This window comes from Schistocerca piceifrons, chromosome 3 (genome assembly GCF_021461385.2).
Source record: "Schistocerca piceifrons isolate TAMUIC-IGC-003096 chromosome 3, iqSchPice1.1, whole genome shotgun sequence".
In the NCBI taxonomy this organism is placed as follows: Eukaryota; Metazoa; Arthropoda; class Insecta; order Orthoptera; family Acrididae; genus Schistocerca; species Schistocerca piceifrons.
The window spans coordinates 843,705,295-843,732,572 of NC_060140.1; the positions used below are offsets into that span (position 1 = coordinate 843,705,295).

Below are 27,278 nucleotides of genomic sequence, written 5' to 3' on the forward strand. Positions count from 1 at the left end.
TTCTTGATCGTCCACTCTTATTATTCCCTCTTGGTTGTTGTACATATTGTATATGACCCATCTCTCCCTATAGCTTACCCCCACTTTTTTCAGAATCTCGAACAGCTTGCACCATTTTATATTGTCGAACGCTTTTTCCAGGTCGACAAATCCTATGAAAGTGTCTTGATTTTTCTTTAGCCTTGCTTCCATTATTAGCCGTAACGTCAGAATTGCCTCTCTCGTCCCTTTACTTTTCCTAAAGCCAAACTGATCGTCACCTAGCGCATTCTCAATTTTCTTTTCCATTCTTCTGTATATTATTCTTGTAAGCAGCTTCAATGCATGAGCTGTTAAGCTGATTGTGCAATAATTCTCGCACTTGTCAGCTCTTGCCGTCTTCGGAATTGTGTGGATGCTGCTTTTCCGAAAATCAGATGGTATATCGCCAGACTCATATATTCTACACACCAATGTGAATAGTCGTTTTGTTGCCACTTCCCCCAATGATTTTAGAAATTCTGATGGAATGTTATCCATCCCTTCTGCCTTATTTGACCGTAAGTCCTCCTAAGCTCTTTTAAATTCCGATTCTAATACTGGATCCTCTATCTCTTCTAAAATCGACTCCTGTTTCTTCTTCTATCACATCAGACAAATCTTCACCCTCATAGAGGCTTTCAATGTATTCTTTCCACCTATCTGCTCTCTCCTCTGCATTTAACAGTGGAATTCCCGTTGCACTCTTGATGTTACCTCCGTTGCTTTTAATGTCACCAAACGTTGTTTTGACTTTCCCTGTATGCTGAGTCTGTCCTTCCGACAATCATATCTTTTTCGATATCTTCACATTTTTCCTGCAGCCATTTCGCCTTAGCTTCCCTGCACTTCCTATTTATTTCATTTCTCAGCGACTTGTATTTCTGTATTCCTGATTTTCCCGGAACATGTTTGTACTTCCTCCTTTTATCAATCAACTGAAGTATTTCTTCTGTTACCCATGGTTTCTTCACAGCTACCTTCTTTGTACCTATGTTTTCCTTCCCAACTTCTGTGATGGCCCTTTTAGAGATGTCCATTCCTCTTCAACTGTACTGCCTACTGCACTATTCCTTATTGCTGGATCTATAGCGCTAGAGAACTTCAAACGTATCTCGTCATTCCTTAGTACTTCCGTATCCCACTTCTTTGCGTATTGATTCTTCCTGACTAATGTCTTGAACTTCAGCCTGCTCTTCATCACTACTATATTGTGATCTGATTCTATATCTGCTCCTGGGTCCACCTTACAATCCAGTATCTGATTTCGGAATCTCTGTCTGACCATGATGTAATCTAATTGAAATCTTCCCGTATCTCCCCATATCTCCCGGCCTTTTCCAAGTATACCTCCTCCTCTTGTGATTCTTGAACAGGGTGTTCGCTATTACTAGCTGAAACTTGTTACAGAACTCAATTAGTCTTTCTCCTCTTTCATTCCTTGTCCCAAGCCGATATTCTCCTGTAACCTTTTCTTCTACTCCTTCCCCTACAACTACATTCCAGTCGCCCATGACTATTAGATTTTCGTCTCCCTTTACATACTGCATTACCCTTTCAATATCCTCATACCCTTTCTATGGGTACCCTTCCTTTTTCACGTGCTTCATCTGTTTGAATTGATTGCTTATTTTTCTTTGATCTGATAAGTGCCGTTCTCTCTGTTATAGGTGTTTACGTCACTCTAAGCTGAAAATGCATTACCGTATTGTGCCATGCATTGTTTGTTTGCTTTCTAATAATGAGTGTTTACGGCCTGTCGCCGCTCGCCACATGGCTTGCTTTTGTGCACGGTACCGCCGCTTACAATAAAAAAGAGAGAGAGAGAGAGGGGAATCGTCTCATTAGCGAAACAATGGCAAGAGACTGCTATTTGTTGTTACTTACACTGCTGCTTTCTTTGATAATGATCAACAAGAACCAAATAATAGGCTGCATATGATAGAAGATGTTCTGAACGAGAGTTTAGCGAAAATTTTTCTCCGTTTGAAAATCTTTGCAGACGCCTCTTTTAGTACATTACATTCTGCACCGAAATTAGTCATCTTAGATTTAAAAATCTAGTCAATTGCCGTGCTTCATTTCTGACTGTATCATTATTAGGCATAAGAATAATACTAATATAAACATGACCTGATATGTGTATTCTTCCGCGTTTGCTGCTGTCTCACTCTAGTTTCTTAGTTTATTAGGCAGACAGGATTTAAATGAGATTGCTGCAAATACGAAAGAATACACAACAAAATGTTTATATTCGTATTATTCTTATGGTGAAGAGAATACTGCATGTGATTCACAATTCATAAAAGTTCCTATTAGCAACCATCTCTTCTCACAGATAGGAAAAAATTCAGAACGTAGAGTTTCCCATATTGACAAACATCCCAGTCTCGCCAGTCGGATTTTCGTAGTACACTGAAATGCTGCTACATTCGAAGATGAACAATACGAAATTTGTATTTCCTTCATTGGATAATGTTTGAAAATGCAGCGGTCGAAACTTGGGGCAGAGAAAAAATCTCATCTTCCACCTTTTTTTTTTTTTTTACTGACGCAGAGGTTTTGGCGCCAGTATTTATCTTTGTGCCCGCAAAGCATGCCTGTGTAATGCTACATATATTCGACAGCAGAAGTTAGTTGTGGAGGCACCTGCCATCATTTTTCAGAACTTCCGCTTACTTTGCACTCGATTCTAAGCCGCAGGCGTTTTTTTTGGATTACAAAAACCGGAAAAAAAGTGCGGCTTAGATTCGAGTAAATACGGTAACATATTATCTTTTAAGCAAGCAATTTTCCATTTTTCACTGTAAATATAACTTTTGTATTTTTAAAATTGAAACATGTTACTTACCGATTGAATAAATATCACTGATGGAGATCAGAACTGATTGCAATAATACATTATTTTTACAGATACTGCAGCATGCTTTGCACTATGTCTTGCTGTATTGACTTGACAGTCAAGGTCAAACTTGTTGTATAAATATTGCAAAATATCTGTGTAACATGGATTTAAACATCTGCCAGGTGTGTTTTTTGTTGTTGTTGTTGTATGAATGTTAATTAAGAAAGACATGCTAAATATTAAAAAATGTTTGTACCGTGGAAAACCCTGGAAAATGTGCTGTGGCTGCTGATCAGATGTAGATGTAGATCACATTTCACACATAATTACTGATCTGGCAGTAAAATAAAAAGGGTGACCAGTCTGCATATCTTACTCTCACTGGTTTTTACCATTAACTGCAAGGATTGTATTCTGGTGATATTTATATTAACTCAAACAACTGAAATTGCCATCTTAATATGTACTTTCTAGTAATTTTCACACATGCATGCATTATTACTAAAATCATATAAGATAAAAAGAGGGAAACCTGTGAAGTTGCAGAACTATTGACAGTGTGATGTTAACTTGTTGGCACATTTACTGACTGATGAGACACAATTAGTGCATGTTTTCGTAAGAGGATTTCAAACTAATAGGAATACCATCTTTAATATATATGAAAGAAGTTATAAATGTTCTAATAGTGTTTGGAATTTTGACAGAAAACAAAATGTGCACAAATTAAATTACATGCAGAACTCACTCATGTTGTTTGTGCTGCATTTAAATTAATTTTATCAAGTTTGGTTCTTTCACAGGTGTCATTCTATCCTTTTTGTGACACCATGTGTACTATGCAATTACTCTATAGCATAAGTGGTAAAGACACCTGTGTCTGGAAATAGCAGGATTCATTTTATTTATAACTCATTTTGTATTTCCACATGGTGAATTTTAATATTATCAACATAAGAAAACACTTTATTCAGCAATATTAAGAGTGACTAAAAATATTTCAATTTTTTTGTAAACTTTTATCAAATGGATATTTTAAGTGCTGGCCCATTCTGCTTATCTACATTCAGTCCTACCAGTAAAGGGATGATTTTTTAAAGGATTGCTTTATTTATCTGTCATGATTTAGTAACCAAAAGTCTATTGTAACAATATTTGCACACGTATGAAGTTATTATCAGAGAACAAACATATACAAAGTCAAAGAATCTGCATAAAAATCTCTTGAATGAGATATTTTATCTGTCACATTAAAGTGAAAATGGAATAGGAATTTACTGGAAACTTTTTGGGTAGCAAATAACAGGCTTACATCACTGCAGTATGGATGTTTTAAGTAATCTCCACAAAAAAGATACGCGGTACATATTCAACTTTCTGTCTGAAGTACATAGTACATTAGATATCGGCACTTGCCAAAGTTCTGTCTTTGACCTCCTACTCTCTCTCTCCCTCCCCCCCCCCCCCTCTCTCTCTCTCTCTCTCTCTCTCTCTCTCTCTCTCTCTCTCTCTCTCTCTTTGATTCCTTTTCCTTCACTTTGTTTCCTCTCGTCCTCACAACAGGTGGGAACTTTCTAAGTAACCTATCGCTCTCCCCCACCCCCTCCCAAGGAGTTAACATTTCCAAAAGCTAGGTATAGTTTTCTCTCCATTAGTGTGTGTGTGTGTGTGTGTGTGTGTGTGTGTGTGTGTGTGTGTGTGAAGTTCTTATTTCTGTATGTATCCTATTTCTCAACACATCCGCTAACATCCACTATATGGTCCAAGGTTACTTTTTTACACTTATTGCTTTTAGGCTGTACTGCTCCTGTGTTAATAAACAAGCCTCTTTGGCCTCCCACATACACTTGTAGCTATGATTGTATCATCATTCACTAATAATTGTGGCCAGTTTCATTGTTTGTCTGTATAACATCAAAGCAGCCAACTATATCAATCGAAGCATCACTGCAAATGTGACAGTCCAGCATTGTTATAGTCAAATACAAGTGATATATGTAATAAAGACAATACAGGTAAACTTTCAGGCTTTAGGAGGAGAGGGGAGAATTACATCATTGACACCAGTGTCGCATTAGTGGAACAAAATTATTATGTAAACAGTCAGCTGGATTAAAATACAGTAGTTAGTTTACACTTTAATTGTAGTTGCTACACTACATTAGCACCAAAAGTTATACAACAGTGTCCTCTTCTCAACACCTTGCACACCACAACTACCACGCAGTTTCCACCAGACTGCTCGACGGAATAATCACTTCTGTCGTCTTCAGTACCTGTCACTGTACTTGCCAACGGAATAACGGTCGCTGTAACGGTCTGGGTCGCTCTTGCGGACATCTGTCGTGCCTACCGATTTTTGCCAGTGATGCGTCCAGTAGAGATCTTCGAGGTTTACATCTTTTGGATGTTTAGCATCCCTGCACAGATATACGCAGTAGACCAGGCTTCCAAACAGGGTGGCAAACCCAAACACCAAAAATACAATCCCCAAGATCCTGTAAAAACAGAATTTAACAGTAAATATGTTGTACTCACAAGTTACATGTATCAACAGTGTACAAAGTAGAGACATTTATTCAGTTTCTTAAAATTATAATCAATACAGGGGGGGGGGTGGGGGGGGGGGGGGTTCCACAAGTACCCATGTTTTTCAACATATGTCACATCTTACACAAAACCGGTGTTACCATCATATGTTGCTGTGCAACAAACTAAGCTAAAACAAAAGTGACACAGATTTGTAAGTCAAGATGGATTTAGCAGCCATTACAGTATCATTCAGTGACATGATTGGGTGGGAAATTGAATGATGAGGTAAAAGTGAAACTGTAGGCTGTTTACGCTGAACCTTCACCATCAGTTAAGGCTGTAAAGGAACGACTAAATTTCGTACTATATGTATTCGGTGTTGCTGAGACTGGTAGATGTTACAAAATATTTTTTAGTTTAATTACTAAATGTTATTCTGTATAAATATCTGTTTGAAACTTGCTCTGAGTATGGTTGTTGACACAAATCACATTTTGTTTTATTTCTTGACTCTTCTGTGAAAAAGTCATACCATTTGCTTCTTTTCCACTGCATAAAGGTTGCATTAGGTATCCAATGAGACAAGTTAGTACATTATTGTTGACATAAACTAATATTGATAGTATAATGACTCATACAATGGAACTCTCCATTCAGTTCAGACATAATTTAACTGTACAATAGAACTGACACTTTGCAAGAAATGTAAGCACATCGAACTAATTATGTTGGTGACATACACTTCTGACACATCACTCACTTGCACATACAGTGTTTGTATCCACAGCAGAAGGGCCTGTTTCACACAATACGGTTTCCACCATTCAGTAAACTTCTTTGTGCCACATTTAATGCTGACACTTCAAACATTCTGTCTAAGTGACAGATCCAAAAGCTAGAAGCATCCCGTGTCTTTGCTATAAAAATATTTGTATGTAAATGAAAGTATACCAATCTGATACTGGAGATAGCTTTTTAAGACATCTATTAATTTTCATATGAAGAAGTAAAATTTTGGTTTTTCATTTCACATAATGTTTTGCACCAGAATATTTCTCACACTATTTTAAAAGAAGTATTTGCTAAAAAATTGAATTTTTCACAGATGATAGGATAGCAGCTTCACAATGAATGCCTTATCTTATCATTGTTTATCTCACCATTAGTCAAGCATGAGCATTTGAGTCACAAACATAGAATGATGCCGCGTAACTGACTGTTCGTTGCATTTTGACAGTATGTTATGATGTACAAAATGTATCTGAAGGTTTGAAAAAGTTTTTCATCTTGGAAAGACACTCATATCTGTATGTGTTCAGAGTAAGGGGACATGATGTTTCGTTACGGATCAATGATAAGGCTGCCTCAGGTTCTTGAGTGTTTAGTTAGTGTACTTTATGTGAGTCATGCTGTGGTACTCATTCTTTCCAGAAAGATTGCTTTTCTTGCAACTCGCATAAAAAATGTCGTCATTATGACCTGGCAAGAGCTTAATGTTAAAATCAGTACTTTCATTTGGACTCTGATGAAAGTACCCTATCTGAAATCTTTTATTGCACAACTCGCTGTATGCATAATTCCCTTTGTCTAAGGCCTTAAATTGTTCATAAAGTTCAATGCATACTTACCTTCCCTCGAGGCATTCATTGTGGCATTGCAATCTTTGTGTCTGTAGTCTTGTCCCATTTGTCTCATAGAATAGGCCTTTGTGTACCAAAGTAATTGATTTCCCTTTGTCTATTTCAACATCATTTTTCACACAAAAACACCCTACATGCAATAAAGAACACAAGTAGTACCCCCTTCCCCCCTGGCCACACATCATACACTACAGACACACACAATAGTTGTGCCCGCTCTGCAGTGGCAATTAGCAGTGATGTAAAGTTGGCAACTGCTGGTTGGTGCATTCAAGCCACTTGCCGTAGCTTGGGGAAATGCCCATGGTTAAGCCTGCAATTTGCCATATGGCAGAAACCATACTGAGTGAAACAGCATAACATGTGAAATATATCTGGGAGAAATGAAGTGGAAGTTTATGAACAATGCAGATTCAGCCCAAGCTGCATATGGCGAATGACTTAATGTATTCGGCACTCAAGCCAGTACTAACTTGGCCCACTGAGGATTAATAAATAGGAGGAATGTAATAATGACCAGATTGGCATGTACTACGTGTTGGGAAGAAGACATGCGAATAACAGAACATTCCCATCACTCAGAATCCACTGCAGGTAATGAATTATACGTATACGAAAATGATCGACTTAAGTAAGGCACAAACTGTATGTGGGGAAGAAGAAATGCAAAGTACAAAATGTTTTGGGCAGTAACAATATGGTGCTTCGAGTCTTGTGGCATCTTCATTACTCAGTATTATGTCACACCCAAAAGCTCTGCATTAATGACAAGTTAGACTTTGGTTCTAGGAATTTAAATGTTGTTGGACGTAAATTTTTCAATCTGGATCACCCCTCAAGACCAGCAGATGTGGTTATTGAATGCAACATTGAAGTAGCCACTGCTTGTTTCTTGCTGATTGATGAACAAAAGTGCAAGGAGTAGTAGAGTACAAACATGTGTCAACGGGAATGGCAATACATTTTTCGCTTAAGTTTGAGATAAGAAACAGCCTCATAAATGCCATCATAGCTAACATTGTACTATGAGCAGGTGTGGCTTCCAACTTCGAAGCTGTGTTAGGAGCAATTTAAATGAGGTTTGAAGAACTTTTTGTGTCAATGAGACATAATTCTAGCATTATATTGTCAAAATCATCAATAGTCAAAATGTGTGATTGCATCTTATGAATCTGCTCCAAAGAAGCCGAAGAGGACCCTGTGGACTGGGAAAATTATTGTGATGAGTTTCTGGGATGCAAAAGACTTGAAATGAGAATTACTACTGGACAACACTACAGTGAGATGTTAGACTAATTCAACAAGGAATTACAGGAAGCTGCTGGAAAAGAAGGTGCTGTTTCGATATGAGAACATACCAGCATGTTCCTTAGGAGTTGTTTCAGCAGAAGTTCATAAATACGAGGGTTGGAACTTAAATAGCGGCAACTATTTATTCACAACCGATACAAAAAAGTTACATGTTTGCACCTGTTATTGTCCTTCAAAGTAGTCAGCAGCGTTGTGTAGAACCCATTGCCAGCAATGTGGAAGGCATAGTATACCGTTAGCAGAGCCTGTTATGTTGATGGTGCGAATCGAGTGGTCTAAAGTTATGGTGATTCTCGTGTAAGACTGTGATTATCCTAATGCACTACGTTCCTCCACTGCAGACTATCAAAGTACAGTATTACTGTTCATTTTTGGAGCATCATCTGCGACCAGACCAGCTTTGCAAAAGAAGCAGCGACACTTTCTGCGCAACCCATCATTTTGCACGACAATCCGCAGGCACATACAGAGCAAGCTGTGACTGCTCTGTTCAGTCAATGGGGCTGGGAAGTACTGCACCATCCACTGTGCTCCCTGGACTTAAGTCCTTGTGACTTTGATTTGATTCCGAAGATGAAGGAACCACTTCGTGGCATTCGCTTGAGAAATGTTCCAGAGATTCGACAGGCAGTAGACCACTCCATTCGCACCAGCAACAGAACAGGCTGTGCTAACAGTATACTACACCTTCCGCATTGCTGGCAACAGGTTCTACACAACGCTGGTGGCTACTTTGAAGAACAGTAACAGGTGCAAACATGTAACTCTTTTGTATTGGTTGTGAATAAATAGTTGCCACTATTTAAGTTCCAACCCTCGTAGTTGTTTCATCCTCCATATTCGGCCAGCACAATCACTGCAAGAAATGGCTCACAGGTCAAACAAATCTGTTTGATTAAGGCTAAGTTTATGGCATAGGTGGAATTTAGAGAACTTGAGCACTCTTATTTTTTGGAGGGCTTAGAAAATAGATGGCTGGCACTTCAGGAAAAGGCCGTTTTCTGGATAGAGAACTAGGTTGAAAAATAAATAATCTTTCTTCAGAATTGCACGTTCATCCCTAACTCTGTGTTTGTGAAACAAATGTTATTAACTGTGATATCACACTTACTAAAATATTTGGGCTGTTGCACTGTGGTGGAATGAACTCATTGTAGGAACCCAGCATTTTGCATCCACTGTGTTGGACATCTTTAAGTGGGGGAGAATGTTGTAACATAGAGAAATTCGTTCAATCTCTCCACAACTGTCCGTAATGAGCTCACTTCAATCAAAGAACACACTGGTCAGTGGAGTGTTGAGGTTGGTGTAGAACTGGTATTAAGTGGTCAGTACAATATTGCGGTGCCCGTGTTGTTAAGAAGCATGATGCAGTGTTCCTTTGAACATGCATGTTGTTGTTTGTATTCGCAACTGTGAATACATTTCATATTTTGAGTTGTCATGCAACATTCAATTGCTGACTTACAGCATGGCAATCAATTGTTATGTTCACTGCCTGACAAAAAAAGTGAAGCATCCAGAAGACAGATGTCAACAAAATTTCAACTAGTACAAACCCTCGGCTGGTACATAAATGATTAGAAGTTGCAATCCTCTGACAGGTAGAATGGACACCAGAGTGCATTAGTGTTGTTTGTGTTTAGTGTTGTTACCTGGCAGGGTACACAACAGGCATGAACGTTGTAAGGTGTTGAGTGATTACTGTGAAGGAAACGGAGATGCCCGTACTTGTGTGAGATGACATTATCAGCATCTGACAAGGTTTGAGGGGACCCTTATTGTGGATCTTTATTTGGACTCCCAGTTGAATCATGCAGTATCCAGTGGGGCATTTGGATGTGACAGCGGCCCAATGACAGACTGCATGGACATGTGATGGCAGGCATACTCATCATCAAGGTTCTGGTTGATGCAGTCTGACCACTGTAATGGATTTATTGCCATATTGTGCACCAAGCACAGTGTAACCCAGTCATGTATGCACTTTCCATCTGAGAACAAGTAATGGACTCCCTTCAACATCCTTTGTCATACAGAAAGATTGGTTGAAGACTGGCAGCAACCAGAGTAATAAATACCATCCTATGTCTAGCCTACCACTAACACCACAACACGAATGGCTGCATTTGGAGTGGTGTCATGATCAGGTTGGCTGGTTGATTAGGGGGAGGGGACCAAACATCAAGGTCATCAGTCCCATAGCATTAGGGTAGGACGGGGGAGGAAGTCGGCCATCGCCTTTCAAAGGAACCATCCTGGCATTTGTCTGAAATGATTTAGGGAAATCAGGGAAAATCTGAATCAAGATGACCAGACACAGGTTTGAACCATCGTCCTCCTGAGTACGAGTCCACTGTGCTAATCATCGTGCCACCTCTCTTGGTCCGTGATCAGGATGCATGTACTGCTGATGATTAGGATTAATTGTGTTCAGCTATGAATCGCAGTTCTGCATTACTCCACATGACCACTGTTGGTGAGTATGACGGTGACCTGGAGAGAGGTCCCAATCCTTCAAAGTTTTAGAGAGGAACAGCAGTGTTACTCATGGAATTATTGTGTGTGGAGCCACCAATATGACTTCAGGCTACAGCTGGAAGAGACTGAGGGAAGTTACAGAAGTCCTGTGTCCTCATGAGTTACCTCTTGTGCAACAGTATTGTGATGCCATGATTCAACAGGACAATGCTCATCCAAACACGACACATCATCATTAACTATCTGCACAATGTCGAGGTATTCTGTGACCAGCAAGATCTCCTGGTCTGTCCCCGATAGAATGTATGGAACCAATCAGACATCAGTTCCAGAACATCAAGGACCTTTTTCGACAGGTGTGGACCAGCTTGCCTCAGGAGAGGATACAATGGCATTCTGAAACCGTCCCTAACCGAATCAGTGTGTACACATAGGTGAGCAACATCATACTGGTATGTGGACTCATACTGCCAATTTCTTCATTCGTTTGACTCAATTTTGTAATTGCTGAAATAACATCACATATCGTCTCCACTCATGAATTTTCATTCACTTCCTCCTTTCCTTATGCGTCCTTCACATGTTTTGGCAGGCAGTGTATGTACTAGTCAGTAGTATGGAATTGGTGCAGTAAGACTGGGCAATATGGTGAAATGACACAATTCCAAAAATAAATTACTGCATTTCAATGTTCCCAAGACCACACTGAGAATGAAGTTGCTTAATTTGTTGGTGTATCAAAGTGAACTGTCCAATGTATCTACAAGGAATGGTTTACTCCTCGTAGCTGTATAACGCAGTTTAAGATCAGTGGTGGTAAAAAGAGCCTAACCAGCAGGACCAGAGATGAGTTTCACGCCTTGTCGAGACAACTGATTTTAAACCTGACAAGAATTACTGTTGCCAACGAATTCAGCTCCATCTGTGCCAATTTTGGAGCAAACTCTTCAAAAAATACTGCTTGCAATCGGTATTTCACCCCAGGCATCTCTCAAAAGCCCAATACTCATAGCACCACATAAAGCTGCACATTTTCAATAGGCCAATGAATATAAACTGGACAGAAGTTGGCAGGAGGCATAGTGTGGTCTGACAAGTCAGTTTTGGCTCTGGCGTAACTCGCCAAGTGCACTGGCTGCCCCTGAGGCATTTAAACTACAGTTTGTGGAGGATGTTATTGAGGCTGGTATTAGCTCTGTGATGTTTTTGGCACCATACGTTGAACCCATTCACAATGGACATGAACCAGGATGCTTATTTCAACAGTCAAGTGATAAAATGTTCCCTTTCTTCTACATCTTTGTGATGCATATGCTGTGGACACTCCTGCCTTCTAAAGCGACAACGGCTGTGTTCACAGGACCGCATGCATACATTCCTGGTTTGATGAATACGAGAGACATTTTGACTGTCCTAGGAAATCAACTAATCAGAATCTCACAAAACCTAGCAGTCAACATCCATGCAATCTGATAGATCTACAGGATGTAATCATAAATAAGTGGCTCTATTTGAAAATGACAAACCTGAGGAAGCATGTAGACTCTCTCCCTCACTGACTTGCAGGCATTATCAAACCTACAGATGGTGTTACACAGTATTAGTGTGATGTCTCCTCATGGTGATTAATTTTTTGTCCATTGTGCTCATTAACTGTTGAGCAGGTGCCCCGTTTTTCATAACACGAGTGGGTGTACTTTGTACACATATAATGAATAGATGTCTTTATGTAGCCAAGGTAAACATGTATGAGTAAACTTATCGTTGTATCTTAGTTTAGATAAACAATGATAGTAAACTTAACACTATATGAGGTAAATGACTGTTTAATTAAACAATAATAAAATAAACTTAAATTATATTGCTCTGTTGCCGCATAAAGTCCCACAGTACTGACACACTCAAAACATTAAGTCGTGCAGTTGCATCAAATCCCTACAAACAACTTATTTGATTACTAATGATCTCATAGATAACTGTCTCATTGTGGGATTGTGCTGCTAGCTCAGAATCTGGGTCATATTCTTGCACAGACTGTAAATTTTTTCTCACCTCGTTTACTGTTTATTTTGTAGCACTGCTGCTCACTTGCACATATGACAGCACAAGTTATCACTTCATTAACTGAAGCAATAATGAAAGGATAGGTAAGGGCTTCTAATTTTAAAACAACAATGGAATGATACAAGACAATGTCATTTGTGATTGGTGCACTTTATATGTAGGCCAACCTGCATGAGGACCAAATTAGGCATGACTTTTCTGGCTGCAAAAGTTTTCATCTTTTAACTGTGACACTCTTTCAGAACTACTGTGACAGACCTTGATACTGGGTAGTGAAAGTATGAAAACAGGTGTAACTTGACTTCATAACTTCTCTAAATACTCACCACACAAACAGTGGTTCAAAGAACTGTATAACTACTGTGAAGCCAAGGGTGACGAGTATTAATCCAAGGTTGATTAGTAGCATGAGGCAGCACATGCCACGTGTGTTGGGGCAGAATGGGTTGGGTGCTGCCATCGTCTCCACGACGAGCCCACCGCGCCGCGACACGCGGGACGCCCGTGACTGCTGAGTGCGTGACGTCTTCACCGTTGATCGTGACAGCTCTGAGGCTGGCCGGGAGAGACGGGATGGGGTCCGGCTGTAGCGTGATCCACGGCTGCAATGAAGAACATATACAGAAGGACATCGCACTGATGAGGTGTAGATTTAATTTGAGAACTTGATTCTTTAACATACCACAGAGAAGAGCTTTATGGGATGGGGAACGAGTGAAGCTTTACATTAACCTGTGGAAGCTGCTACTACAGACTAGTTCTCTAATGTTTATTAACAACAAATCATCACTACTGCTAATTTTCTAACACTGATAATTATGGCAAATAATACTCCCTCCCTCCCCCCCCGCCCCCCCCCCCCCCCCACACACACACACGATTTAATGTCCCTTTCACTTTCTTCACAATATCAAATTCTGGCAAATGATGTTACAAAGAGGAGAACAGGATTTTAATACATGGTTAATGCTACCAACTTTTGTATCACCTGAGACATTAAACATGTATGTTGTTCTTTTTTATGGAATGGTGCACTGTTTTCAACACTCTTTGAAAGCCATTGGAATCATAAGAACCATGATATAACACTTATTAGTATTTGCATCAAAACCTCTTGCCAAAGTGAAATGTGCTAAAATTGAAAGACTAAATTGCCGAAATTTGCTACTGCACTGTAAACATCATAGGCTTCATCATTAAACCCAGCATAATTAAATGAGAATACATTTATGTATTTGAAATAGTTTCCTAATCCTCTTTTAATACATTAAATGTTACATATCATTCTAGTTAAAAAAATCTAGAGTTGACTGTGTATCTCAGTTGTATAAAGTAGGGTCCAAAGGAAATACAGTTTATCTTAGTAGCCTCGCATCACCTTCTTGCTGCATGTAGTGACAAAGATTTGCATGGGAGCCTGCATGGGTATGTTCCAATGATAGTAGAAGGTTATGCATATCTTGCTATCTGATACTTTTGTGAAATATTTGATGTTAGTGAAACAAGCATTAATCACTGTACTTTTCTTTCAGAGAGTATTTAAATGTTGTTAAAAAGTATAGCTTTTTTAATTTTATTCATTAGAATTGGTTGGTGAACCCCTGTGACCAAAAACAATCGCTTTTTCTTAAGAAATGAGTTTTTCTGCTATCAGTCACAATTTTCTTTTTATTTATATTTTGTGTGACATGTTTATGGAAATGATTACGATTTTGACATCCATTTTTGTGTATCTCTATGCCACTTATTCGTGATGTTTCCAATGTGTGAGATGCTGCATGGTTCTGTTGTCTTTAGGTTTTCTTGTAAATGTAAATATGGACAATAGGAACATCTAAATACAACAGCAGATGAATGCAGAACTTCGCACATTGGTAACATTGTGAATAAATGTCATAAAACCACACAAAAAGCACACTTTAGAATGGGGATTATTTCCTTAAATGTGTTGTACAAAACATAATTAAAAAGAAAATTATGGCTGATAACAGAAAAAGTTATTCCATAAAGAGACTCAAAGTACTGTATATTTTTCAATAAAAAAAATAAAAAAAAAACGCTTTCTTCAATATCTCAGTTCATGCAAGGGTCAATAATTAACCAAGTAACAATATGATATTAGGAGATATTACCGATCAGAAAAGGAAAAGGTCCTACACACTTGCGTCCAGAAGCAAATACTTTAAGATATGGGCCATTCTGTACTATGATAGCTATCTGTTTGACAACACTACAAGAGGCACTCATTGTGATTACCACCCATTTCACACCTTCTGCAGTTCTTTGTCTCTAAGAATTACAAACTAATGGGTACACACCTGACCATCCTCATATTTAGTCACATGCTTGATATGCACAGTCCTGCAATGTGTGCATATTGTAGACAGGTGGGTGTGGATTATACCAATGCCTTTAATGTCAGCCAGAAATCAATAGGAGTAAGATCAGATGAACAGGAAGGCCACACTACAGTACTTCCTCGACCAATCCATAACGCATTAGATCTTTGTGCTAGGTACTTTAGTACAAAACACAGAAAATGATGTGTTGCCCAGTGACGCATAAACCAGATCTGTTGTCTTTCTTTAAGAGTAACAGTCTCCAAATTTGTCTGGGGCACTATATGGCCCTAGGAGTCTGTACAGACAATTCTGCTCCCAAATTGACATTAAAATGAACCTGACCCCCAGCATCACTGATTGCTCAACGATTTGCATTTGCCCGAATGTGGTTATTACGGTAATTTATTATTCCACTCTGTGCAAATCCTGTCTCATCTGCCAGCACAATCTCAAAACAATCTGTATAGAATGGCTGATACAAATCGGCACTAAATGTATCAGTATACCTGACAACTGCATCACAACTGTGTTTGACATTTTTGTCTTGTTATGGCCAGTGTTTACTCTTATAATAATAATATGGGAAACTTTCATTTTAAACAAATACACAAAGAAAAAATAACCCCACCTATATGTTTCTCACTTATTTTCTCGTAAAGTATACTGTCACAGTGACCTTTGTTAGCTGAGCTTTTCACTGAAATGCTCCACACTGTAATAAGTCAGTATCCACAATATTCATAAAAAACATGGTTAACTATCTTGGCCTGGGTGTTTCTATGTGTTTCTACATGTAGAACTGTAGTTAGTGGTATGGCTAAACCAATGGTGGATAATGGAGAAATAATTGTTACCCAATGGTGGATGATGGGGAAATAATTGTTATCTTAGAGAACAATAAAGTAATACACATATAATGTAACAAATGTAAATTTTAACAAAAGTTTGGAAGTGTTTCTCAAGAAGTTATTTTCTAATCTTTTAATGTCAAGAAGTGGAATAAAAACAGAAGTACCAAATTATAATCAAAATGCGCAGCTAAGAAAAAGGAGAAAGGGACATGGAATAAGCAGGGCCAGATGTCTTATCCTTAAATTTTTTTTTAACATATTTACTTAGATTCAACTAAAAAATACATTTGCAACCATTTCGAGCACTATGTGTGCTTTTTATATTTTTCACTTCAAAGAGCTTCTGTATCATCCAGACGTTACAATTACTTCTAATAGGCAATTTTTGTTTCCCAAGTTTAACAAATAGTTGGTGAATGAAGATTAATATCGGAGAATGAAAATGAAGCTGAAGCAGCAACTTATTTTGTACTGCAGGACAAACATTTTACTCACAGTATTAGAAAGTCTCTGGCCTAAATGTATTACTTTGTAATGTGACTATGTAATAACTTTTCTTTATGCCCTGTCTTGTGATTTCTTTTTCAGCCAGAAAAGATTTTGAGCCTCTCTCTCATAGGAAGGATTGTAGCGTTACTGTATGGATCCAGTGAGCTATGACAAAAAACCAGCCCGAAGGATACAATACTTTGTGTGAACTGTAGCGTGGAATCTGGACACTCTAATTCTGAATTGACAGGGTCCAACACTTTGGTGTACTATTTCTTAATGTCAACTCATTACTAACGGTAGTTGATAAGCAGCACTGTATGGTCCAAAATCGTACTGGCAGTTGTTGAACACACTGTTTCATTTTGCTGATTTGTAATTTGTATCAGTATAATTACATGGAATTGCAGAAGATAGTTTCAGTTCTAATTTTGAGTACTCACAACATTTAAGCATTCTGTAGCCCCATGTGTCACTTCTGCTCTTGTGGATGCTTGGTACAAAACAAGAAACACATGTATGTCGCCTGCTTCCCATGCACTGCTTATCCATGTTCATATCTGTGTCTGCAAATCACTACGAAGTGCATTGCAAAGGGTACATTTTACTGAACCATATATTAAATTTCCTTCATGTTTTGTTCACATGGATTGTGCAAAGAATTACTGTTTGTATCCCTCTGTGCAGGCTGATATTTGCCCACATTTATGTGCACCATCTGCACGATGTATATATGCACACTGTTGTTTCCTCCCTTAACGATTGTATCTCAAGCATCGTAAGAAAATTTTTCCAAGATGTATGTGGTGTCTTTCTTTGAGTGTTGTTCAGTCACACCCTGGTTGTCTATAAAGAGAGGGGCAGGGAAGTTGCTTCTGTTGTACCACTTCTTGCAGTCTGGGAAGCAGAAGTGCACACACAGTGCCTGTAAACTGATCTCACACCAATGAGGAAAAAGTCTGATCATATAGTGAGGTGACAAAAGTAATGGGATAGCAATATGCACATATACAGATGGTGTTAGTACTGTGTACACAAGGTATAAAAGGGCAGTGCATTGGTGGAGGTGTCATTTGGACTCTCGTGATTCACCTGAAAAGGTTTCCCGGACACTGGGAATTAACAGACTTTGAACACAGAATGGTAGTTGGACTTAACACCCATGGGATGTTCCATTTTGGAAAACATTAGGGAATTCAATATTCTGAGATCCACAGTGACAAGTGTGTGCCGAGAATACCAAATTTCAGGCATTACCAATCACCAAAGACAATGCAGTGGCCGACGGCCTTCACTTAGCAACCGAGAGCAGTGGTGTTTGCGTACAACTGTAAGCATTGACAGCCACGTAACACTGCATGAAATAACAGCAGAAATCAGTGTGGGATGTACTGAACATATCCATTAGGACACTAGCGAAATTTGGCATTAATGGGCTATTGCAGCAGATGACCAGACACGAGTGCTTCTGCAAACATACTTCCATCGCCCGCAGCACTTCTAACCGTATCGGTTAGATCTCAAACTACCGGACTGTGGCCTTGTTAGATGAGTCTCAATCTCAGTTGGTGAGGGCTGACGGGAGGGTTTGAGTGTGGCATAGGCCCAATGAAGCCACGGACCCATGTTGTCAACAAGGCACTGTGCAAGCTGATAGTGGCTCCATTATGGTCTGGGCTGTGTTTACATGGAATGGACTGAGTCCTCTGGTCCAACTGACTCGATCAATGATTGGAAATGGTTATTTTCAGCTACTTGAAGATCATTTGCAGCCTTTTACAAGTGACAAAGCGCCTTGTCACAGAGCCACAATTGTTCGGAATTGGCCTGAAGAACATTCTGGGCAATCTGAGCGAATGATTTGGTGATTCAGTCTGCCTAGCACTAATTGCATTGAACATTTATGAAACATAATTTTGAGGTCAGTTCGTGCACGTTTGCAATTATGGACTGCTATTGAGGCAGCAACCCTCAATATTTGTGCAGGGGACTTCCAGCGACTTACTGAGTCCATGCGAAGTCGAGCTGCTACACTGCACCAGGCATAAGGACATCCGACACGATGTTGGGAGGTATCCCATCACTATTGGCACCTCGGCGTGTGCAGTAACAAACAAAATTTGTAACTTGATTGAGGTTTTGGTAACGAAGACGCTGCGTACTATCTTGGACGCAGAGTTATTGACAGAAGTAGAATCAACTTCTGGTGTACCGCCCGCCATCAGAGTGCTTTGCAGAAAATGCTTGTGCTGTAGGAGTGAAACAGGTACGAGGAGGAGGTGGATGGAGAGACGGATTTTGAATGCCGGCGTCTCTTCGTTACGTCCATTTACCGTGACGAGTAATTTATCTGGCACCGGTGCGACACCTGCTTACCTAATTTCCGAGGGCGCCCTGTAGGCGGCGCTGGTGACGTAGATGTCGGACCCCTCCGGGTCGGAGAGCAAGCTGGGCGCCCGAGGAGACGGCCGAGTAGTGCCGGAGCGCCCCGCCGGCGGCCGACCAGCGCCGGAGATGGCCGAAGGCGGCCGATGCCCGCCCGAGATGGAAAAGGCGGAGGGCGGCCGGGCGGCGCCCAGCGCGCTGTCCTCGCCGTCCGTGGAGGCTGCGCGGCCGTGCGAGTGCGCATGTGCGACGGACTGGCCGTGCACGGGCGACGGCGCCACGTAGTGCGCTGGGCCCAGCCGGCGCACCATCGCCGCTCAGCGTCTGCAACAGCGCGGACAATTGTAGGCTGGTTTGTTTTTACATTAATCTAGGAAAGTTAAAACAACAAAAAAGGTAGATTTCAACTTACAGGGTAACAATTATTGAACTATATGAAATAAGATTGTCATAACTTCCTAACGGTTTGCGTCAGGACGTTCAAACTGCACGGTTGGCCGCGGGGCATGATGGGAATTAGTATGGTTTGGTTTTGCAATGAAGCCCACTCTCATTCGGATGGATTCATCAATAAGCAAACTTGGCGCATTTGGGGGACTGAGAATCCGCATTTCCTGATCGAGAATTCTCTGCATCCTCAACGGGTGATTGTGTGCTGTGGAATGCCCAGTCACGGAATAATCGGTGCGATATTCCTCGATGGTGAATACCGAACGGTACGTGAAGATTTTGGAAGATGATTTCATCCCCAATACCAAAGCAACCATGATTTCCACAAGATGTGTTTCGTGCAAGACGGAGCTCAATCCCATTGAAGCAGGAGAGTGTTTGATGATGAGGTGGAGGAGCACTCTGGGGACCGCATACTGGTCCGGGGTACCCAGAGGCTACTGGCATGGTCCTCAATTGGCCGCCATATTCTCCACACCTGAACACATGCGACTCGCTTTTGTGGGGCTATACTAAGGACAAGGTGAACAGCAATAACCTCAAAACCATTGGTGAACTGGAAACAGCCATTCAAGAGGTCACTGACGGCATCGATGTTCCTACACTTCAGCGGGTCATGCAGAATTTCGCCATTCGTCTGTGCCACATCATCGCCAATGATGACTGGCGATCCCAATATCTGTAGTGACACTTACATGTTGAATAAAGTGTGCGCACGCCGTAGTTTGTCGCTAATTTACATTTTTTTTTCATGTAGTTCAATAATTGTCACCCTGTATGTGGCTGAGCTAATAATACCGTTGTTCCACACAACATTTATTTCGTTTTCTTATTCCACACGATATTTATTTCGTTTTCATATTAAATACAGGTAAACCAGAAATCGTAGTGAGCAGACAAAACACAGTTGCCCAATGCTCACTTAACAATGAGCGATCACAGACTGGCGAAATTATTATGGCCGGCCGTGGGTGGCCGAGCGGTTCTAGGCGCTTCAGTCTGGAACCGCGCGACCGCTACGGTCGCAGGTTCGAATCCTGCCTCGGGCATGGATGTGTGTGATGTCCTTAGGTTAGCTAGGTTTAAGTAGTTCTAAGGTCTAGGGGACTGATGACCTCAGCAGTTAAGTCCCATAGTGCTCAGAGCCATTTGAACCATTTGAAACTATTATCTATAGATGGCCTCCTTTGTAAATGAACAACATTTTCCAATAATTCTCCGAATAAGCCGAAATCGACCATTCACCTTGGCTACTACCGACTTAACGTGCTCATTCCAGTTCATATCATTTTGCAACGTTGCGCCCTAACGTCAACGTTACTGTGTCAAGCGGTACATGAACATCGCAAGATTATTTTTCCTATTCATCTGTATTAACTTATATTCTTCTACATGTGGAGCAAGCTGCCATTCATCACACCAAATGGAAGTTCTGTCTAGTCATCCTGTATCCTCCTACAGTCGATCAACGCCAACACTTTCCAGTTTACTGCAGCATCGACAGCAAACAGCCGCAGATTGCTGCTCATCCTATCTGTCAGATCATATGTGTACGAGGCCCGCTGAAAAGTGATGTCTCGAATTTTTCTTATTCATTTCTCAATATCGCTTGAGGTATTACATGGCATATACAGGGTGGTCCATTGATAGTGACCGGGCTAAATATCTCACGAAATAAGCATCAAACGAAAAAAACTACAAAGAACGAAACTCGTTTAGCTTGAAGGGGGAAACCAGATGGCGCTATGGTTGGCCCGCTAGATGGCGCTGCCATAGGTCAAACGGATATCAACTGCGTTTTTTTTTAAAAAAGGAACCCTCATTTTTTAATTACATTTTCGTGTAGTACGTAAAGAAATAGCAATGTTATAGTTGGACCACTTTTTTCGCTTTGTGATAGATGGCGCTGTAATAGTCACAAACGTGTAAGTACGTGGTATCACGTAACATTCCGCCCGTGCGGACGGTATTTGCTTCGTGGTACATTACCCGCGTTAAAATGGACCGTTTACCAATTGATGGTATCCTGGACGACATCATCCAAGTGTCCGGACCGTTCGCCGGATAGTTACGTTATTTAAGGAAACACGAAGTGTTCAGCCACATGTGAAACGTCAACCACGACCTGCAACAAATGATGATGCCCAAGGAGGTGTTTTAGCTGCTGTCGCGGCTAATCCGCACATCTGTAGCAGACAAATTGCGCGAGAATCGAGAATCTCAAAAACGTCGGTGTTGAGAATGGTACATCAACATCGATTGCACCCGTACCATATTTCTATGCACCAGGAATTGCATAGCGACGACTTTTAACGTCGTGTACAGTTCTGCCACTGGTCACAAGAGAAATTACGGGACGATGACAGATTCTTTGCACGCGTTCTATTTAGCGACGAAACGTCATTCACCAACAGCGATAACATAAACAGGCATAATATGCGCTATTGGGCAACGGAAAATCCGCGATGGCTGCGACAAGTGGAACATCGGCGACCTTGGCGGGTTAATGTATGGTGCGGCATTATGGGAGGAAGGATAATTTGCCCCCATTTTATCGATGGCAATCTAAATAGAGCAATCTATGCTGATTTCCTACGTAACGTTCTACCGATGTTACTACAATATGTTTCACTGCATGACAGAATGGCGATGTACTTCCAACATGATGGATGTCCGGCACATAGCTCGCGTGCAGTTGAAGCGGTATTGAAGAGCATATTTCATGACAGGTGGACTGGTCGTCGAAGCACCATACCATGGCTCGCGCGTTCACCGGATCTGACGTCCCCGGATTTCTTACTATGGGGATAGTTGAAGGATATTTGCTATCGTGATGCACCGACAACGCCTGACAACATGCGTCAGCGCATTGTCAAGGCATGTGCGAACATTACGGAAGGCGAACTACTCGCTGTTGAGAAGAATGACGTTACACGTATTGCCAAATGCATTGAGGTTGACGCACATCATTTTGAGCATTTATTGCATTAATGTGGTATTTACAGGTAATCACGCTGTAACAGCATGCTTTCTCAGAAATGAAAGTTCACAAAGATACATGTATCACATTGGAACAAACGAAATAAATTGTTCAAGCGTACCTACGTTCTGTATTTTAATTTAAAAAACCTACCTGTTACCAACTGTTAGTTTAAAATTGTGAGCCATATGTTTGTGACTATTACAGCGCCATCTACCAAAAAGCGAAAAAAGTGGTCCAACTAAAACATTCATATTTCTTTACGTACTAGACGAATATGTAATAAAAATGGGGTTTCCTATTAAAAAAAAAACGCAGTTGATATCCGTTTGACATATGGCAGCACCATCTAGCGGGCCAACCATAGCGCCATCTGGTTTCCCCCTTCAATCTAGACGAGTTTCGTTCTTTGTAGTTTTTTCATTTGATGCTTATTTCGTAAGATATCTGGCCCGGTCACTATCAATGGACCACCCTGTATATTATCCGGCCAATTTTACCGCTTTGCTGAGTAAGTTGCAGCCCTGTGCCGCTAGAGGGCTCGGAATTGTATTGTGTAATATGGCGGTGTGTACGGTAACTGTGTGGATGCGAAAAAACGAACGTGCTATGATCGAGTTTCTAACTGCAGAAGAGTTCGTCCACAAATGGACCACTCTCTCCTTCAGGATGACAATGCCTGACCACGCAAGAGCGCTGCGACATTTGCAGCTATCCAACAACTTGGGTTCACTGTCATCGATCGTCCTCCATACAATCCCGACTTGGCTCCATCCGATTTTCATCTGCTTGCAAAAGAACGCCACCGAGGACTTCACTTTGATAGTGACGAAGCGGTGCAAGCAGAGGTGAGGTTGTGGCTCCGACAACTGTGTCAGACATTCTACAGTGACGGTATCAGCGAAGCTGTCTCTCGTTGGGAGAAATGTGTTCATCGCCATGGTGGCTATGTTGAGAAATAAATATGCAGACACTGCTATCTCCGCGGACCTAACCGTATCACGCGCGCCCTGCCGTCGCTCAGCCCGGCCGCACATGCGCGGTGGTCGGCCTTAGCTTCACGTCGCGGCCGCCGGAGGTTCATGGCGTCATCTCCGGCTGAAGACGTCACGTCATTCAATAGTTCTTGCCTGCAGCTCCCTCCATGGCCACAAGGTATAACGGGAGCACAGACCTGACTCCACAGCCACTCGCTCTTGCTCGCTAGCTGTGTTGATATCGAAGTGTCATTGTATAGATCTTACATGACAACCTTGGGCTTAGAAATTAGTTACGATTTGGATTGCACTGTGGATTTGTGAATTGTGTTGTGAACTTAATTACGTAGCTACTTGTTATGAGAGCAATAGACGGTGCCTGCTTCAGTGTGGAGAATAAAGATAAGTAATCTTCCTGATCGCTGGCGCCTTACTTTGAGACTAATCTTTTCTCGGCCATCAGATCTTCCGTCACACCCCGGTCTCGTCCTGCTACCAATTCCAACTTATGTTTGCCACTCCAGGCAGACATAAAACACATAAGGAGTAAAAATGTAAAATGTTAATGAAGTTTGTTTTGTTTAAAAAGTTTTCACAAACAAAATTCGGAGGCTTTACTTTTCAGCGGGCCGCCGTATGGAGAGGACAAGAGTAGTCCTACCATCATTCTTTCCTGGGGCACTTCCAACTATTCCCTCGTCTGAGATGAACACAGTTTCCTGGGTTCTGTTAGTGAAGAAGTCTTCGAGCCACTCACGCATTTGGGAAGCTGTTCCGTACGCTCGGAGCTTCGTTAACAGTTTGCAGTGGAGTACTGTGTCAATGCGCTTCATCCACGGTTCGCAGAATATCGTGCAAGAAATTGCAACTCGAGTTTTGCACAAGCGATGCTTTCTAACTGAACTGGGTCTTCCGCGAGGCAGTCCGAAGCGCAAACCACGTATCTACGAGGACTACAGCAGTGAACTGCTGATTTTTTTTTTTAGTTTTTTAATAATAAAAAATTGGACGGGTTGCAGATGTCACATGATAAAGCCGTCGATGATGTAAAACATTATGAATATGACCACAAATCAAGACTAAACAGTGTTCTCCTAAACGCCACTCCCAGGAACGAAAAACGTATCTGTGCCTGTGTCCAGGATGGCCTTTCTTTGTCATTACATTGTATTCCCCTTATGTCCCAAGGGACGTTGAACCGCCGTGTGCGTCTTCTTTCTTTCCATTTCCGCAGAGAAGAATGGTACGCTCTGTGGGAGGTTATAGTTAGTGACCCACACTTTTCATTTGTTCCGAGTAGATAAAAAGGCGCACCTGTTACCCGGTGAAACGTCAGCTGGCGAGCAGCGCTACTACACACGACAGACGCTTAGTGGTCCTCTTCGTGTGCTCCGGCTCAACATGGAAACCACGGCGTGTGGCGAGCTAGGCATTCGTCAGAAGTAGAGAGTGTCTCGCCGCAGTCCGATCCATGAACGGTGGCGGTTCGCGCATGTTGAGACACAGACGTGGATTAAATTGCTGACGATTCCTAGCGACAGTAGTAGTACGCACATGCGCGTGCTTTTCGCTTGGGGAAAAAATATTCTTATGCAGAATTTATCACTTACAGCCACGCTCAGGGATGAGAACTCGCAACAATCATCATCATCATCAGTTATCTGCTATATTAGCAGGTCCTTTGCCTCTCAATTTTCTGCAATCCATTGCTTCCTTCTTAAGGCTGCTGTATGTTGTACCGTCCATCGTGTCATCCAATATCTGGAATCTCTTCCTTCCTCGCTTCCTTTTCCCTTCTACATAACATTCTAAAACTGTTTTTATCAGTCCGTCATTCTTTCTTAATATATGCCCAATCCAATTTCTTTTTCTTCTCTTTATTACATCTAGTAACTGTCTTTTCTCTCCCACTCTTCTCGGTACCTCTTCATTTTTTACTCTGTCCATCCAACTTATTCTTTCCATCCTCCGCCATGTCCAGATCTCAAAAGCCTCCAGCCTTTCTCTGTCTTTCTTCCTCATAGTCCATGTTTCAGCGCCAATATAGAAGAACACTCCATTTTATGAGTCTCTTCCTGATTTCTCTGTCCAGACCGCTGCAGAAAATTCTCCTTTTCTTATAAAATGACTCTTTTGCCATTGCTATCCTTGTTTCAATTTCTGTGGTGCACTTCCAGTCGGCGTCTATCCTGCTTCCAAGATACTTAAAATTTTGCACCTGTTCTAGTATTTCTCCATTCAGCATAATTTTTATTTCCTTATTTCCTCCAAGTGCCAATACTTTTGTTTTTTTGTGTTAATTTTCATTCCATATTTTTTTCCGTTAATTTCAATGGTGTCCACCAAATCCTGTAATTCTTTTTCCCCTGTGGCTAGAAGGACCATGTCATCAGCAAACCTCAAACACCCTACTCTTATTCCTCCAATTTCTACGCCTTTGTCATCTAATGAGCATTGGTCATTCATATTTTCCAAGTAGAGGTTGAAAAGAGTAGGTGATAGACAGCATCCTTGTCTTACTCCTTTTCCTAGTCCGATCCAGTTTGTACTTTCTCCTCTCACTTGAATTGAAACTTTTTTATTAAGATATAATAAGTTTAAGCCGGCCGCGGTGGCCGTGCGGTTCTGGCGCTGCAGTCCGGAACCGCGGGACTGCTACGGCCGCAGGTTCGAATCCTGCCTCGGGCATGGGTGTGTGTGATATCCTTAGGTTAGTTAGGTTTAAGTAGTTCTAAGTTCTAGGGGACTTATGACCTCAGATGTTGAGTCCCATAGTGCTCAGAGCCATTTGATATAATGAGTTTACAAGTCTTCTGGTTTTCCAGTCCACTCTCTTTTCCCTCATTATAGTCGCCAGCTTGTCACAAACCACAATGTCAAATGCCTTTTCTAGATCGATGAAGCACATAAATAGGTATCTTCCTTTTTCAATAAACCTTTCTCCCAAGATTCGTAGGAGCCCTATTGCATCTCTGGTGCCCGTATTCCGTCTAAAGCCAAACTGCTCCTCGCCAAGATTCTCCTCCATTACTTTTTCAAGTCTTTTATTAATTATTCTTAACATCACTTTGGCTGCAAGTGAAATGAGGCTGATTGTCCTGTGCTCGCTGCATTTCTTGGTTCCTTGGTTTTTCGGTAACGGAATCATTACTATTGTCAGAAAGTCCTCAAGCCATTCACCACTGTCATATATTTTATTACATAATCTCAATATTTCTCTTATTCCATCTTGGTTCAAGCATTTTAATATTTCTCCCGGTATCGTATCTGTACCTACCGCTTTGCCATTTTTCATCGCAGCTATGGCAGACTTTACTTCTTCCATTATGATGGTTGGTCCTTTCTCGTCATCACTTACACTGTTGTGTGATTCAAGTTCCAGAGTTTCTGGTTTGCTATTTGTGTCATATAGCTCTTTTAGATATTCTTCCCATCTCTGGAGGACATCGTCACGATCATAGTAGCACTTCCTGCTCTGTCTTGTTCCCATGTCATAGTTTTTACTCTGTTGTATAGTAAGTCGTATCTTCCCTTCCTGTCCAGTTCTTCAATTTCGTCACATTACTCTTTAAACCATTTTTTCCTAGCCTGCTCTGTTTCTCTTCGCAGTTCATTAATTAACTTTCGGTATATCTTTCTTGCATCTTCAGTGCTCTTGTTTTTCAATTTTATGTGTTATGTGTTACTATTCAGCTGAGATTAGCGATTTCTATTTCATGGAAACTCGCAACAAATGGAACCTAAATCCACTAATCAACTCGCTACTACCACGTTCACGCTCGCGTCAACTACAGCATTCACAGCAGAGTGCTACTGAACGCTCATTGGCCGTCGGAGAACACGTGACGTAGGCGCACAGAACAAGCCTAAACTCAACCGTCATCGTTCTTGACTCCAACTATAGTAACCGGAA

At 41.1% G+C, this 27,278-nt stretch overlaps 1 protein-coding gene across 1 annotated transcript in view; it reads right to left on the reverse strand.

Annotated features, from left to right (window-relative positions):
• Window positions 1-4,937: 4,937 nt before the first annotated feature.
• LOC124788086 overlaps window positions 4,938-27,278 on the reverse strand; it is a 148,717-nt gene continuing 126,376 nt past the window's right edge. The window contains exons 2-4 of the mRNA XM_047255183.1: window positions 18,950-19,282; window positions 13,218-13,493; window positions 4,938-5,361 (exon numbers count right to left, since the gene is read on the reverse strand). Of these exons, the coding sequence (XP_047111139.1) occupies window positions 5,133-5,361; window positions 13,218-13,493; window positions 18,950-19,269 (825 nt within the window). The 5' untranslated portion in view covers window positions 19,270-19,282 and the 3' untranslated portion in view covers window positions 4,938-5,132. The remainder of the gene's footprint in view (window positions 5,362-13,217; window positions 13,494-18,949; window positions 19,283-27,278) is intronic.